General features: G+C 32.5%; 1 protein-coding gene across 5 annotated transcripts in view; it reads left to right on the plus strand.

Annotated features, from left to right (window-relative positions):
* GNAS (GNAS complex locus) overlaps window positions 1–16,223 on the plus strand; it is a 286,023-nt gene that overhangs the window by 219,965 nt on the left and 49,835 nt on the right. For all 5 annotated transcript variants that reach the window (XM_074288704.1, XM_074288701.1, XM_074288703.1 and 2 more), the window contains exon 5: window positions 15,506–15,603. In XM_074288704.1, coding sequence (XP_074144805.1) covers window positions 15,506–15,603 — 98 coding nt within the window. The remainder of the gene's footprint in view (window positions 1–15,505; window positions 15,604–16,223) is intronic.

The raw sequence follows: 16,223 nt of genomic DNA on the forward strand, positions 1-16,223 counted from the left end.
CTCGATATCCACTTTACCATCTAACTGTGGAGTAATTTGAAATATTGTCCTATCTAAAAATTTGGGAAATATTAAGATTAGTATCAACAATATTAATCAGCATATGGCATATTAATTTTTATGATGTTGATGAGTAATAGTAAAATTATTATTAAAATAGTACTTAAGTGGATAGGTCATTTAATAGAAGGTTATGAGCACCATATTGAGCAGTTTAGCTTTACTTTTGATAGGAAGATATCCTAGTAATCTTTTTGAATTGAGAAATAATGTGATAAAATTTTATTTGAAAAAGATTACAATTGTAGCTAATGATCCTTTAAGCTACACTAATATCTAGCCACAAAGAACATATAAAGTATGTTCCTACACAGTTTACAAGTAGTTATTTTCTTGTTTATTTCATATTTTTTATAGTAAATGAGAAATTTAGGGGGAAATAAGAGTTTGTCTCTGGAATAACTTTTTTTCCTTTTCTGAACCCTTTCCTTCCCCCAAATATCATTATTTTTCCTCTTACCCATTTTTTAATTTTTAGTTTCACTGTCCTATTCTCTAGACCATTTTTTTAAAAACAAGAAATGTAATGTAAACAAGAAAGAATCTGATATTAACATATCTGCTTATTCATATTGATAATTCTTAAATTCTTTGGGACATATTTGGAGATTTTCAACCAGTAAACATTTATTGGAGGGCCTCTTATGTGCCAATTACTCTGCTAAGCCCTAGGAATGTGAAGGAAAAAAATGAACTATTGCTTGACCTCAAGGGGTTTAAATTCTAATAGGGGAAATATGTATACATGCAAATGTATATATTAAATGAATATGAAATAGTTTGAGGAGATTGAGCATTAAAAGAATGCACTTGAACAGAGTTTGGGAGGAAACTATTGATTCATATAAGTGGAAGTAAGAAAGAAGAGCATTCCAAGGTTCAGCACCAAAGTATGGATCTGAGTAAAGGATAGCTCTGCATAAAGAGCATCAAGTAGACTAGTGTGACTAGGTTATAGATTGCATTTAAGAGAATAATGTGTAAGAGAATGGGAAAGAGAGGAAGCCACAATTTTTTTTTTTTTTTTTTTTTTACGTTTTAATGCCAAGTAAAGCTCTTTATATTTGATAATGGGAGGTAACAGGAATTCACTGGAATTTATTGAGTAAATAGGGACTGGATGGGGTAATTTGTTTTAGTCCCAATTGAACATTTTAGTAAAAGTTTAAAGGATAGTTTATAGGGAAGAACTTGAGGAAAGGAAGCTTTTTCAGCAAGCGAAAGGTGATGAAAGTCTGAGCTAGAGTTGTGTCTATATGAGTGGACAAAAGGGGTTTTCATATGAGTGATGGAAACAATAGAAGCTGAAAACCTTTTGGCTCTGTGAGGTGAATGAGAATGAAGAATTGAGAATAACTACAAGGTTGTTAACATGAATTATTCCAATAGTAATACCTTTTATGATAACAGGGAAATTCAGAAGAAGAGAAGGTTTAGGAGGAAAGATAATGAGTTCTGTTTCAGACTTGTCAAAAGTGTTAGAGGTCTATTAATGGTAGAGTTAAATATTAGTAATCTTAGATCTGTAGTGCAAGTGGATACTCAAGCCAGCCACTCTGATAAACATTAGGGGATCCAAAGAAAAACGAAAACACTAAAAACATTCACTGAAGGAATTCATATTCTAATAAGGGAAGTAACATGCAAACAACTATATAGATAAAAGAAATATTCAGAGTAGATAAAAGTCTCTGAGGGAAGGTATCACTGCTTCTTATCTCCCTACATCATTCTGTTCCCTCCCCAATCCAGCTTTAATACAAAATAATCCTCCTGGGACTGTAATTCCTTTATTCATAAATCTTTAGTAGTTAGTTAAACAAAATCCAAATTTCTCAGCATGTCATTTAAATCTTTCCATAATCTGACTTCAGCCTATCCTTCCTGACTTAGCTTCATATTTATTAGACACCAAGGTCCTTTTTTGAACTAAATTGTCAAGTATTCCAGCTATACTGCAGAGAGCACAGTTCTGTAGGGTTGGCCACAATGTTTGAATGCCAAATGTATACTTAAAAAATTAGTTTGTGAAGAACTCACAAGGTGATCAGAATAAGCTATACAAGGACACCCTCAGGTTATTTTTAGAATTGATTTGCCATATAAAAGACATTGGCACAGGGACACCCAGCATGGTGTGCCCTTACTCTGTGCTCGATGAGCACAGCAGAATTGAATTGGCTCAGAACAAACTAAGTTATGTAAAGTTAGAGAATCAACCCCAAATGTTCATAGGGACTATTTGTGTCCATCCTGTGGCAGAGCTCATATTGGTCTGATCAGCCAGTCAGACATGCTATAACTCAACTCTAACATAATAGTGTCATTTGGTCTTCTTCCAGAACAAAAGACAACAACCAACCAACATTTCCGCTAATCCACTTGTGCAGACATTTGTCAGCCTCACACCTTGCACACATTGCAATAAACTGCTGGTTGGCCTCCCTACCTCAAATATCTCTCCACTCTATTCTCAGTTAATTTTACACTGCATTGTGTACATGAAGTGTAAAAGATCTAGAGGAACACCACTAGCACATTAGTTGGTTCCTTTCTGGTAAACCTTTGGAAAAACATGGCTAAGATTTGCATAAGATAAGAATGCGTCTTTGAAATATATAATATGCACCAAGATGGAGAATTAGTGAGATCACTAATCCATTGTAGTATAAATTTAGATTTCATTGTGTGTTCACTATTCTTCCTTCAAAAAGTCCTCCTCATAGGCTTTGTTTATGGAGCACAAGCTCTGTTAGGTACTACCAAGTTAGAAAAGCTTTAAATATGGGCCTAGTAATGGACTGTAAGTCCATACTTACCACTAGTTGTCATGAAAAAAGGCTTGAAGTGAAGCAGGGTAAATTTTTTTAACCTCAGAGTCTACCTACTAAGTTGCAGAGTCGTTGTCATCTTTGACATTGTAGAGCGTACCCATATGAATAAAACTTAAAATGTTCAATTATTAAAGTATTCAGTTTGTATAAAGATATCTATTAGAATGTTTCTATGTGTATACCGTAACAAATTGTATAATCTCCTTTTTCTCTTCATCTAAATTCTTTCTAATATTTTATAGTATTTTTTTTTTTTGTCCTGCCAGGTAACAAGTAAAGTTTACTTAGTTGTCACTTTCATAATATTAAGATATCATAACCAAAATATGAAAAGAAGCAATTTAAAAGCAATCTTTAAATCACACTAAACTTTAAAACTTCTTTGTTGGAGATTCACTTTCTTTTTTTTATTTTTTTTAATTTTTTTATTTTTTTATTTAGAATTTTTTTCCACAGTATATATGCATGAGTAATTTTTTTTATAATATTATCCCTTGTATTCATTTTTCCAAATTATGCCCCCCCTCCCTTCACTCCCTCCCCCCCGATGACAGGCAATCCCATACATTTTACATGTGTTACAATATAACCTAGATACAATATATGTGTGAAAATACCATTTTCTTGTTGCACATTAAGTATTAGATTCCGAAGGTGTAAGTAACCTGGGTAGATAGACAGTAGTGCTAACAATTTACATTCACTTCCCAGTGTTCCTTCTCTGGGTGTAGTTATTTCTGTCCATCATTGATCAACTGGAAATGAGTTGGATCTTCTTTATGTTGAAGATATCCACTTCCATCAGAATACCTCTTCATACAGCATTGAAATGTACAGTGATCTTCTGGTTCTATTCATTTCACTCAGCATCAGTTGATGTAAGTCTCTCCAAGCCTCTCTCTATTCCTCCTGCTGGTCAGTTCTTACAGAGCAATAATATTCCATAACCTTCATATACCATAATTTACCCAACCATTCTCCAATTGATGGACATCCATTCATTTTCCAGTTTCTAGCTACAACAAAAAGAGCTGCCACAAACATTTTGGCACATACAGGTCCCTTTCCCTTCTTTAGTATTTCTTTGGGATGTAAGCCCAATAGCAGCAATGCTGGGTCAAAGGGTATGCACAGTTTGATAACTTTTTGGGCATAGTTCCAAATTGCTCTCCAGAATGGCTGGATTCTTTCACAACTCCACCAACAATGTATCAGTGTCCCAGTTTTCCCACATCCCCTCCAACATTCATCATTATTTGTTCCTGTCATCTTAGCCAATCTGACAGGTGTGTAGTGGTATCTCAGAGTTGTCTTAATTTGCATTTCTCTGATCAGTAGTGATTTGGAACACTCTTTCATATGAGTGGATATAGTTTCAATTTCATCATCTGAGAATTGTCTGTTCATATCCTTTGACCATTTTTCAATTGGAGAATGGTTTGATTTCTTATAAATTAGGGTCAGTTCTCTATATATATTTTGGAAATGAGACCTTTGTCAGAACCTTTAACTTTAAAAATATTTTCCCAATTTGTTACTTCCCTTCTAATCTTGTTTGCATTAGTATTATTTGTACAGAAACTTTTTAGTTTGATGTAATCAAAATCTTCTATTTTGTGGTCAATAATGATCTCTAGTTCTCCTCTGGTCATAAATTCCTTCCTCCTCCACAGGTCTGAGAGGTAGACTATTTTCTGTTTCTCTAATCTATTTATTATCTCATTCTTTATGCCTAAATCGTGGACTTATTTTGATCTTATCTTGGTATTTGGTGTTAAGTGTGGATCCATATCTAATTTCTGCCATACTAATTTCCAGTTTTCCCAACAGTTTTTTTCCAAATGATGAATTTTTATCCCTAATGTTGGTATCTTTGAGTTTGTCAAAGATTAGATTGCTATAGATGTACCCTTTTTTGTCCTTTGTAGCTAATCTGTTCCACTGATCTACCGGTCTATTTCTTAGCCAATACCAAATGGTTTTGGTGACTGCTGCTATAATATATAATATAATATATATATATTTAATAATAATATAATATAGCTTTAGATCAGGTACACTTAGACCACCTTCCTCTGACTTTTTTTTTTTTTCATTAGTTCCCTTGCAATTCTCGACCTTTTATTCTTCCATATGAATTTTGTTGTTATTTTTTCTAGGTCATTAAAATAGTTTCTTGGGAGTCTGATTGGTATAGCACTAAATAAATAGGTTAGTTTGGGGAGTATTGTCATCTTTATTATATTCGCTCGGCCTATCCAAGAGCACTGAATGTCTTTCCAATTATTTAAATCTGACTTTATTTTTCTGGCAAGTGTTTTGTAATTTTTCTCATATAATTCCTGACTATTCTTTGGTAGATGGATTCCCAAATAAATACTTTATACTTTCAACATTTGTTTGGAATGGAATTTCTCTTTGTATCTCTTGCTGTTGCATTTTGTTGGTGATGTATAAAAATGCTGAGGATTTATGTGAATTTATTTTGTATCCTGCCACTTTGCTAAAATTCTGAATTATTTCTAATAGCTTTTTAGCAGAGTCTTTGGGGTTCTCTAAGTATACCATCATGTCATCTGCAAAGAGTGATAGTTTGATTTCCTCATTTCCTACTCTAATTCCTTGAATCTCTTTCTCGGCTCCTATTGCCGAGGCTAGCATTTCTAGTACTATATTGAATAGTAATGGTGATAGTGGGCAACCTTGTTTCACTCCTGATCTTACTGGGAAAGGTTCTAGTTTATCGCCGTTACATATGATGTTTACTGAAGGTTTTAAATATATGCTCCTGATTATTCTAAGGAATACTCCATTTATTCCTATACTCTCAAGAGTTTTTAGTAGGAATGGATGTTGGATTTTGTCAAATGCTTTTTCTGCATCTATTGAGATGATCATATGGTTTTTATCAATTTGATTATTAATATGGTCAATTATACTAATAGTTTTCCTAATATTAAACCAGCCCTGCATTCCTGGTATAAATCCTACTTGATCATAGTGTATTATCCTGGGGATGATTTTCTGAAGTCTTTTTGCTAATATCTTATTTAAGATTTTAGCATCAATATTCATTAAGGAAATTGGTCTATAATTTTCTTTCTCATTTTTCGATCGACCCGGTTTAGGTATCAGTACCATGTCTGTGTCATAAAAGGAGTTTGGTAGGACTCCTTCATCCCCTATTTTTTCAAATAGTTTATATAGCATTGGGGCTAATTGTTCTTTAAATGTTTGGTAGAATTCACATGTAAATCCATCTGGTCCTGGGGATTTTTTCCTGGGGAGTTGATTAATAGCTTGTTCTATTTCTTTTTCTGAAATGGGACTATTTAAGCAATTTATCTCCTCCTCTGTTAATCTAGGAAGCCTATATTTTTGGAGGAAGTCATCCATTTCACTTAAGTTATCAAATTTATTGGCATAAAGTTGGGCAAAGTAACTCCTTATTATTTCTCTAATTTCCTCTTCATTGGTGAAAAGATCCCCCTTTTCATTTGTAAGACTAACAATTTGATTTTCCTCTTTCTTTTTTCTGATCAGATTTACCAAAGGTTTATCTATTTTATTGGCTTTTTCATAAAACCAACTCTTGGTTTTATTTATTAATTCAGTAGTTTTTTTACTTTCAATATTATTGATTTCTCCTTTTAATTTTTGTGTTTCAAGTTTAATTTTTGGTTGGGGGTTTTTAATTTGGTCTTTTTCTAGCTTTTTAAGTTGCAGGCCCAATTCGTTAATCTTCTCTTTCTCTATTTTCTTCAAATAATCCTCTAAAGATATAAAATTTCCCCTTATTACTGCTTTAGCTGTATCCCACAGATTTTGGTATGATGTCTCATCGTTGTCATTATCTTGGGTGAAATTATTAATTGTTTCTATAATTTGCTCTTTCACCCAGTCATTCTTTAAGATGAGATTATTCAGTTTCCAATTACTTTTTGATCTATTTACCCCTGACTTCTTACTGAATGTAGCTTTTATTGCATTGTGATCTAGAAGAAGGCATTTATTATTTCTGCCTTCCTACATTTAATTTTGAGATCTTTATGTCTTAATATATGGTCAATTTTTGTATAGGATCCATGAACTGCTGAGAAGAAAGTTTATTCCTTTCTATTGCCATTCAGTTTTCTCCAAAAGTCTATCATACCTAGTTTTTCTAATGTTCTATTTACTTTTTTAATTTCTTTCTTATTTGTTTTGTGGTTTGATTTGTCTAAATCTGAGAGTGCAAAGTTGAGATCTCCCACTATTATAGTTTTACTGTCTTCAATAAAAATTTTTTTAATAAACTGCTGGGGGGTTTTCTTTCTGTAAAAAACATACCATCATGTTTTATGAAGTTGACTCTTCCATTTCTTCACTTTTTAAATTTCTCATTGACTCTGTGCTTATTAAACTAGCATAGAAGGAAATTTATGAAGAAAACAAAGATAGGTAGCTTTTTCTGAGAATTTTTTGAAGAATTTTGTTAGAGAGCAAGCGTACAAAACTTTCTAACTTCTTAAAGTTCCTTTAAGTTTGTTTCTTTTGGGTTTTTTTGAGGAGCTATATTTTGAGGGGTTAATTGACTTGCCCTGGGTCACACAGCTGATAAATGTTAAATGTCTGAGGTCAGATTTTCAGATCTTCCCAACTTCAGGGCCAGGCACTATGTATTGTACCATCTAGCTTCCCTAACTTCATTTTAAGTCTTAACTAAAAAAAATCATCTCCTACTAGAGAATTTTCCTGATTTCCTTTTTGCCCCTTAAGTGCCCTAAAAGAATTGTATTGACTTATCTGTACATTTTATCTCTTTTCTCTCCTCCCCCACACCTTCTTCTTCCTTCCATTATTTAAAAGTAGTAACTTTTTCATTTTGTGTTTCTGTCTCCAGCACTTGTGCTAGGTCTTTGTATATATCAGTTGATAATACTCTCCCATACTAATTAAAAACTATAATAGAAATGAAAAAATTGTCAGTGGTGACTGATTATCATGTGTAATTTTTTACTAATAGTTACTGATAATATTATTCTTTTTTCTTCCCACCTTTCATCAACTCTTCTTTACAATCTATTGACAATTGATTCCTGAATGCTTTCAAAATTGTATTGCCTCTGGCACATCTTTTTGTGTATACTTTTATTAGTTTCCACCATTTTCCCTGTCATTTTCTTATTACTATTTCCTCTATTTTTGCAGAACACTAGGGATAAATGTTAAGAGTCCAAATGAGGTATCTTTATTGCCATGATGAAAATACTTATAGGAACAATGGGAGATTTGTTTCACTTTCATTTATTTGTTCTCTCAATTTCATCTGTAAATAATTTGTGGATATGCCAAGTTTTCTGCATATTTTTCATATCCATTGATCTTTGCTATTTTTTGAGATGGTACTACTTATAGATGTCTTTCTTCATAATATTTTGCAAATAAGTTTATATTGTAAATTACATGTGCCCTTTTGGTTGCTATATCTTGCTAATTATTAAAGACTTTAAATGTTTATCTGTTAAAGCAATGTCTGGGACATTTTGGCATTCCTGTTGTGACAATATAAGAAGGCTATATATAGATAGGCATCTTTTTCTCATCGTCTTGCCTGTTTGGGACATAGTGTTTTTGAGTAGGTTAATTTGTTGTAATTTCATACCTGAGTAAATTTCTCAGTTTTTATTTATGTGGTTTTGATTTTGACATTTGCTATAACTAGTCAATGGTCTGACTATATACAAACATGTAACCCTCCATAAAAGTAATCCATTACTTGTCAGTTTTCTTTTTTTTTTTTTTTTGGATGTGATTTTAATGAAAATTAAACCAATTAAAACATTATATGGCTCATTCTTGTAACATTAACATAACTTTTTTATAAAAAATCTCTCAAGTCACACAGTTATTATCAGAGTTCCCAGTGTGAACAGATGTAATGAGCTCAGTCATGATGCTGCAACTAAGATAACTTCTTAATTTCCTACCATACCACTGTCTAACAAATTCTAACAAATGTGAAATTATATTTTCCTTTCACCACATATATTGTAATCTTTTCTATTGGATTAAGAAACTCTTTGAAAGCAAGGATTCTATCTTATTTATTTGTTATTCCCACAACATCTAGTAAAATGTTCTGCATGTAGTAAGTACTCAGCAAACATTAAAGAAATGAACTGATTCTCTAGGCAGAAGTCTCTTTTTTAAATTAAATAGTTTTTATTTTAATTTATTTTGCAAAGCAATTAGGGTTAAATGACTTGCCATATAGCTGGCCATATAGCTGTTGAGTATCTGAGGCCAAATTTGAACTCAGGTACTCCTGATTTCGGGATGGGAACTCTTATCTACTGCACCATGCCTTTGGGCAGAAGTCTTAATCATCTAAAAACAAACTTTCTTTGAGATGAGATTTAATTCACTTAACTTCAGTTTCTTATATGTGTAAGATTTTCATAGTATATTGAAACTAGAAAAATATTTCTAGTTTTCTATTTTAAATTATGAGCAAAGATTAAAAAACTTTTTTTTAAATTTATTTTCAACAAAAAGATAATTATTAATTAGTAACCCTACAGAAGTTTTATTAGACTTCAAGATGTTAAGAAATTAATGCATAAACAGAAAGTAGATATTCAGTGACTGGTAGAATTTAATTAAGTTGTCAAGAAGATAGAAGACATGATAAAAGGAAATTACATATGGATTTTCAGAACAGAGAATAGAACAATGTGGCTGGTGCAACTGAATTTTGACCAGGGGAAGGAGATCAAATTGGAGAGTTGGGCTCAAATTGCAGAAGACTTTCAATTCCATTCAAAAGGTTTTGGTCTTTGTAATAAGAAATCATTGAAAATGGTATAATTAAAACAATTAAGACTTAATTTACTGTGGTATATATTTTAAATTTTTTTTAAAGAAAGTTAATAATGCATGACCATAATAATTTAAAATACAGTTGAAATAGTACTAAAGTTAGTTCAATAAAAGTATCCATTGTCTATATGAAGCATGGATTATTTAATTCTTCTTTTAAGAATTGAAAAAAATATTAATTCCAAGATAGTAGAGACTTTATTCAACTTTTTCTTTTTCTCAAGAGTACAAATAAATAGAGTTAATGTTTGATTAGCAGAATTTCAAAAAGGAATATGCTTTCATGATAGTTTATTCAGGAAAACTTTTTGATTAGTCTCTCACACTCATACTGTTTTGTTTTGATTTATTTATTTGTTTGTTTGTTTTTTTAAAGAAACTCTAAAACATGGCTACACAAATGAGCCATGTTGTGTTAAGGAAATTTCCAGAATTTATGAGTGGATTAGCCGTATTCTATCTATGTTTTGGTAATGCATTACAGTTGAATCAGAAATTATGTTGAAAAGCTTTAGATATAAAGTGCTACTACTTGGCAACATTTGAGAAGTTGAGATAGTGCCAGAGTTTCACTAGGCCAAAATTTAGTTTTATTATTTCTAAAAACCTGCTTTCTCAGAAATCCTGTTCCAAGGGCAAAACTGGCAGAACACCAAGTCTATTTCTGTGGAAGATTCTTATTGTTCATGATAATCTATGTCTTATATTAGTAAATCTCTGTTTTATTGTTCTTTTCTTGTACTTAAAATTCCTGTATTGAAATACTGTGTTGATTATTATTATGGTTTAGTTCATTGATTTTAAAATCAATAAGGAATATACTACAAAGTGTTTGGTACTTTTTAATCACAGAAACGAATCTTAAACAGTAGGTCTAAAATATTCTTGCCTTTTCTTTCCTAGCTTACATAATAGAAATAGAGAATGCTAGGTGAAATAAATGACCTACTCAAATAACAGTGGTAGAGCTAAGTGATAAATCAAATTTCCTGATTCCTCTTCCAGTATACTTGCATACAGATACTGTACTTTAGTACTTAACCATTATTTACATTTATATTATTCTAGTATGAACATAGACTGTTCCTTTTAAAGAATCTTTGAACTCACTAGACTGTGGGCCCCCCTCCTTGCTGTGTACATTGAGATTTGGTTTCCATAGTCTGACTTTGCTTTAGTTAAAAAGAAACTGGAAATTAAAGGCTCTAATGCTCAGCTCTACACCCTTTGATTTATGTGGCCTATAACTTCTCCTGAGGGTACTGAATTATTTTTAGCATGCTAGCTTCATAATCTTGTGTGGAAAGCTGAAACCAAAGAGTGTGGGTATGCTTTAATCACTACTTTCAGAGAACATGAGTTGCTTGTAAGTTAGCTTTTTAACATAATAATACTTTGCATTTATAGCATGTCATATACAGAGCTTTTATAGTGCTTTAATATTGATTCATTAATTCCAATGTAATCTTTATATGACATTATTATGCCTCTTAAAACTGGAGAAAGTGAGATATATATTACCTGTTGCTAAAATAGATCCATGTGGTAAAGCAAATGGCATTAAGATAACGGGATCTAGTAGTAGTTTTGCTACTCTTTACTTTTAGTAATTTAAAATCAAGTTCTTTGTTTAGATAAGTCTCATTATGGTAAAGTCAGGCCAAATTTTTGCCAAGGGAAGCTACAGACAACTCCTAATTTATGTTAGATCTGTTTTCTAACTCAGAATACATTTTTTCTTAGAAATAATATGACCAGGCCACAGCATAGAAATCTATTTTATTAATATTTATTTGGTTGTAGAATTAATAATTAATATTCTATATAATTATAATATCACCATATATATAGTTATACTATGATTTATCATAATATTTCTATAGGGAAAAGCAGGGGCATATAGTCAAAGTTCCATAGTGCAATGCTAGAAACATACTTCATTGTTCTATGTCTGGCAGAAGTCTCTGAGATTTGCTATCCCAGACATTTCATCCCTGCTCCCCTTCACACCCATACCTCTCTGCCAGGCAGCAAGAGTTTTTCTATTGTCAAGGAATTGATGCTAACTCAGCCCAAGTCTTTCCAAAGATGGTTACCCATGCCTGGAATGTATTCCCTCTTGACTTCTATCTCTTAGAATCTGTAGCTTCCTTCAAGGTTCAGCTCAGGTACCACTTCCTTTGTAAGTCCTTAACCTTTAATTATTTTTAAAAATCTTTTATTTGTTTTAATCATTCAAGATCTGCCTATTTCCCCTCCTATCCCATACCCCTACTCCTGATTGAAAACATTTAAAAATTACATATTACAAACATGTATAGTCAATCAAAGCAAATTTCCAAATTGTCCATATCCAAAAAAAAATTGTTCCATTTTTGCATTGATTCGTCTTCCTTTGGCCTTTCCATCAGGAATTTTTGGATGTTTTCCATTTCAATAAAAGCACTTTCACCATATACAGCTTAAGTCTTCCATACCTGAGACATCACTTCCCTGAACAAGTTCCTTTCTCATTTTTCTCTGAATCTATGACTTGGAACTGAATTGTGAGTGACAAAATTGTCAGTTGGCACTTCTCCCTGTTATAGTGCTCCAGTATGATCTCAAACTTCCTCTTGTGCTGATACATATCCTCTTTTAGGATCCTATAGTGCTCCTGACTCCCAATAGCCAAATGCTTTTCTGTCTCCCTATGCCAAACTGAGTTGGACATGCCTGTGATTCTCCTCCCTCTCCCCCATATACTTTTATCAGGATTCAGTCCATTGCATTTTCTAGAACTATTTAGAGGGGATCTCATCTGACTTGCTTCTTCCTACTCTGTCATCTTGGCTTTACCTTCAGGAATCCCTCAATTGTTAATTATTAATACTGTGGATTTTCTAAACTCAATTTGTATATGTTTTGCAGTAATTTGTCCTCATTTTTGTCATATCTCTTTTCCCTTACTTCTCTCTGCTTTCAGATAGAATATATGCTCCTAAAGGCAGAGACAGATTTTTTGTTTTTGTTTTTTGTAACTTTAGTAAGTAGGACAATGTTCTTACATTAAGCAGCTCTTGATACATTTTTTTATTAAATTGAATTTAACACTGACTCTAACCAGGGTAAGGATGAAAAGATGATTCATGGCAATAACAAAATATTTATGTGGTGTCCTAGGCTTTATAAAGTACTTTTCCATTTAGAATAAATAATAGGTGTTCCAACAGCCTGGAAGGTGAGGAGCTCTAGGGACTCAGGATCCTTCTATAGAGTATGCCTCCAGTAGGACTTTTGGTTTCCAAGTGGCTCTCTAATCACTTCTTTCCTTATCTTTCTTAGGACCTGCTTCCCTTTCTCTGGTCTCTATTACTTCTAACCATGACTTTTTCTAAAACCTTCTGCTAAAAAAAGTATAATGTCAAAGCTTTTTTCCTCTATATTCTTTCTGTCCCTAAATATCACACAACCATTAGGAAGGTTTTTTTAAGGATTTTTGTTACTAATTACCACTAAGAAACAAAGCAAAGATGTGTTGTTATTTTTTTTAAACTTTGATCACTTTGAAGTATACTCAGATACTACCTTTAATCTACAACAAAAAGATAATTTCCCACTTTTCTCAAAACACAGAAAGAGAGAGTTACCCCAATCCCCCCTTGCCTGCACATGCTTTGGTCCAGTTTCAAAGTAAGACCTATTTGAGTTTATCATCAAATGGTTCTAGAACCTCATGTCAAGGTTTCCAACAAAAAGCTATCTTTATCTATGTGAGCCTAGGCAAGGCCTGTTATGTGTCTCAATTTCCTTATCTGTAAAATAAGGATGATAATAGTACCTACCTCACATGGTTTTCACAAGGGTCAAGTGAATTAATGCTATGCAAAGCACTTTTTGAACCTCAGAATAGAGATGTTTATAAAATAGGAAAGGTACGGGTAAAAATTTCAGATATGTATCCTTTGAAATATTACTCTGACAGGTCTGATCCTACCTCTAAACTCATATTCCATTCAATAAATGCACGAAGATACAAAGATGGAAATTAGGAGTGTTTGGAAATATAGATAAGTTTAATTCAAAATACATTGTGCAAAGGATAGCAAACTTTGGAAAATTGTTGTGGAAGAGGTCATATTTGAGCTGAGCCATAAAAAAGAATAATTTTAACAGGTATAGTTGAAGAAAGAATTCTGGGCACATTGACAGACTGCACAAATGCAGAGAAGCAGGAATAAATCTTGAATTTGGAAAATATAGCCTAGTTTGGTAGAAACATGTTGTGTGTGTGTGTGTGTGTGTGTGTGTGTGTGTGTGTGTGTCAGAGAGAGAGAGAGAGAGAGAGAGAGAGAGAGAGAGAGAGAGAGAGAGAGAGAGAGAGAGAGAGAGAGAGAAGAGGTGTGAAAGGAGAAAAGGGGGGGAATATAAATGGAAAATAATCTTAAGTGGAAAGGCAGCTATAGGGAGGGGAATGGGGAAATGTTATTTGTACAAAAAGTGGACTTTGGAAGATATGCCTGAAGATAGATAGTTGGAATTGTAGATCTGGGAAGAGAAGAGAGGTCACAGTAGGTGGAAGTTCATCCTTGAAAGACCTATCCAATCTTTCTGTACCACATTTAAGCCTGAGTTTAATCTCCCTGGTTTTCCTTCCTTTTAATCAGTAATCCTAGGTTCCTTCCTCTCTTTTTCTCCTGCCCTATCTCATTATTTATTAGACTATATGGTGAAAAACAGCTCTCAAATGATTAATATTGGATATTTGGACTAGTCAAACTATTCAGCGTTTCATAGGAAAATCTAGATTTCATTCTTTTGTTATCCTCTAAGCATTTTGACAGTGGAATTGGGCTAGGACTCTGGAGTAAAGATTAGGTGGAGCTTTCCCCAGGGTATGACAGAAAGGAACATGAGGGAATGGGATAGAGGCCACTACCAGTAAGAAATCTTTGTATTGGGAGAGTGTTTCCTTAACATTTTACAATTCCTCATTTTCTGCCATTCCCTGCCCACTCACTACTTATCTTGCCACTACAGCTACAATCCTAAATGTGGGGCTGAAATAAAGTGAGAAGGGAGTTTGTCCTTGGCAGATAGAGGGATCACAACATCAAAAAAGAGAAAAGAAATGAGAGGAAGTTCATCTAGTATTACAGAAAGAATGCTGAAATGGGAAGTGAACACACCTGAGTTTGAGGCTTGGTTCTGCTTTTAACTAAAGATACAACCTTAACCAAGGTGCTTCATTTCTTCATCTATAAAATGAGGTGATTAGACTAGCACTTTAAAATTTTATTATCTAATGAGAATGAAACCCCATGGAAAGCAGTAGAAAGTAAGGAAGATACTCTTAGTTTGAATTTATATATACTAGAGATTTACAAGAAATCAGTCATGAGCTCCCTGAAATAAAAGCTGGTGATTATTCATGAGCACTTATTAAGTACCTATTATTATACATGAAGTACTGTCTATGTAACTCATTTGACATTTATTTATTAGTAATATAATTTATTTTATATTCTTTTATTTTTATGTTATAATTAAATTACAAACTCTTAATTGTGCAGGATATATTTTTCTGCTTGCTACATCTAGCACACTGTAGTTCACAGAGTATATGCTGAATCAAAGTGCTAAGCCATGAAAGCCACTTTTCTAAGTGAAAAATGTTATAGTTTGATATTTGGGACAGATTTTTGAAAATGGTGACATTTTAATTCCATCTCATAGCTTTATTTAATATCTTTCTTGTATTTTGCTTTTAGGAATTTTATGAACATACTAAAACTCTTTGGCAAGATGAAGGTGTGAAGGCCTGCTATGAGAGATCTAATGAATATCAATTGATTGATTGTGCTCAGTAGTAAGTAATTTTTCCCTTGTGATAAATTTTTCTGTACTTAGTTTTCCAACTGATTTCTAATGCTAAAATAGATATTTGTTTTTGTCTAGACAAAGGTTTTCAGAACCCCCCCCCTTTTTGTTAATGTATTTTTAAGTGAACAAGAGCAAATTTTGAATCTTAAAATTACAACCACTTGAGAGTAAAATGCATTATTAATAATTGAGATTTAATTGAACACCTTGAAATATTTAAGGAAAAATGCTTTTAAAAGCACATTTTATCCTCATAATTTTAATTGCCTTCTTTCTGCCATCTGTTATAAGCCATGAGTATAATATTTCTGATATATGGTAATGTTTCAGATTACTTGATTTCATCATATAGCTATCACCTAAGTATGTTAAAAAATAATTCTGTAATTTTTATATAGTCACACCTGATTCTTTGATATTGATTTTTCTGTTGAATAAAGAAACCTAGTTGTTATTTCTAATAGATGATTTGTATTGTCATATTCTATCTATAATAGAATACCAATTGTTTTGGTCATGAAAATAGTTATAACTAAACATTCTACATTAAATGATTTTTAAAGTCTTATCACAATAGCATCTTATATTTAATTCTTGTTCTGTATG

Source organism: Sminthopsis crassicaudata, chromosome 2, assembly GCF_048593235.1.
Source record: "Sminthopsis crassicaudata isolate SCR6 chromosome 2, ASM4859323v1, whole genome shotgun sequence".
Taxonomy (NCBI): domain Eukaryota; kingdom Metazoa; phylum Chordata; class Mammalia; order Dasyuromorphia; family Dasyuridae; genus Sminthopsis; species Sminthopsis crassicaudata.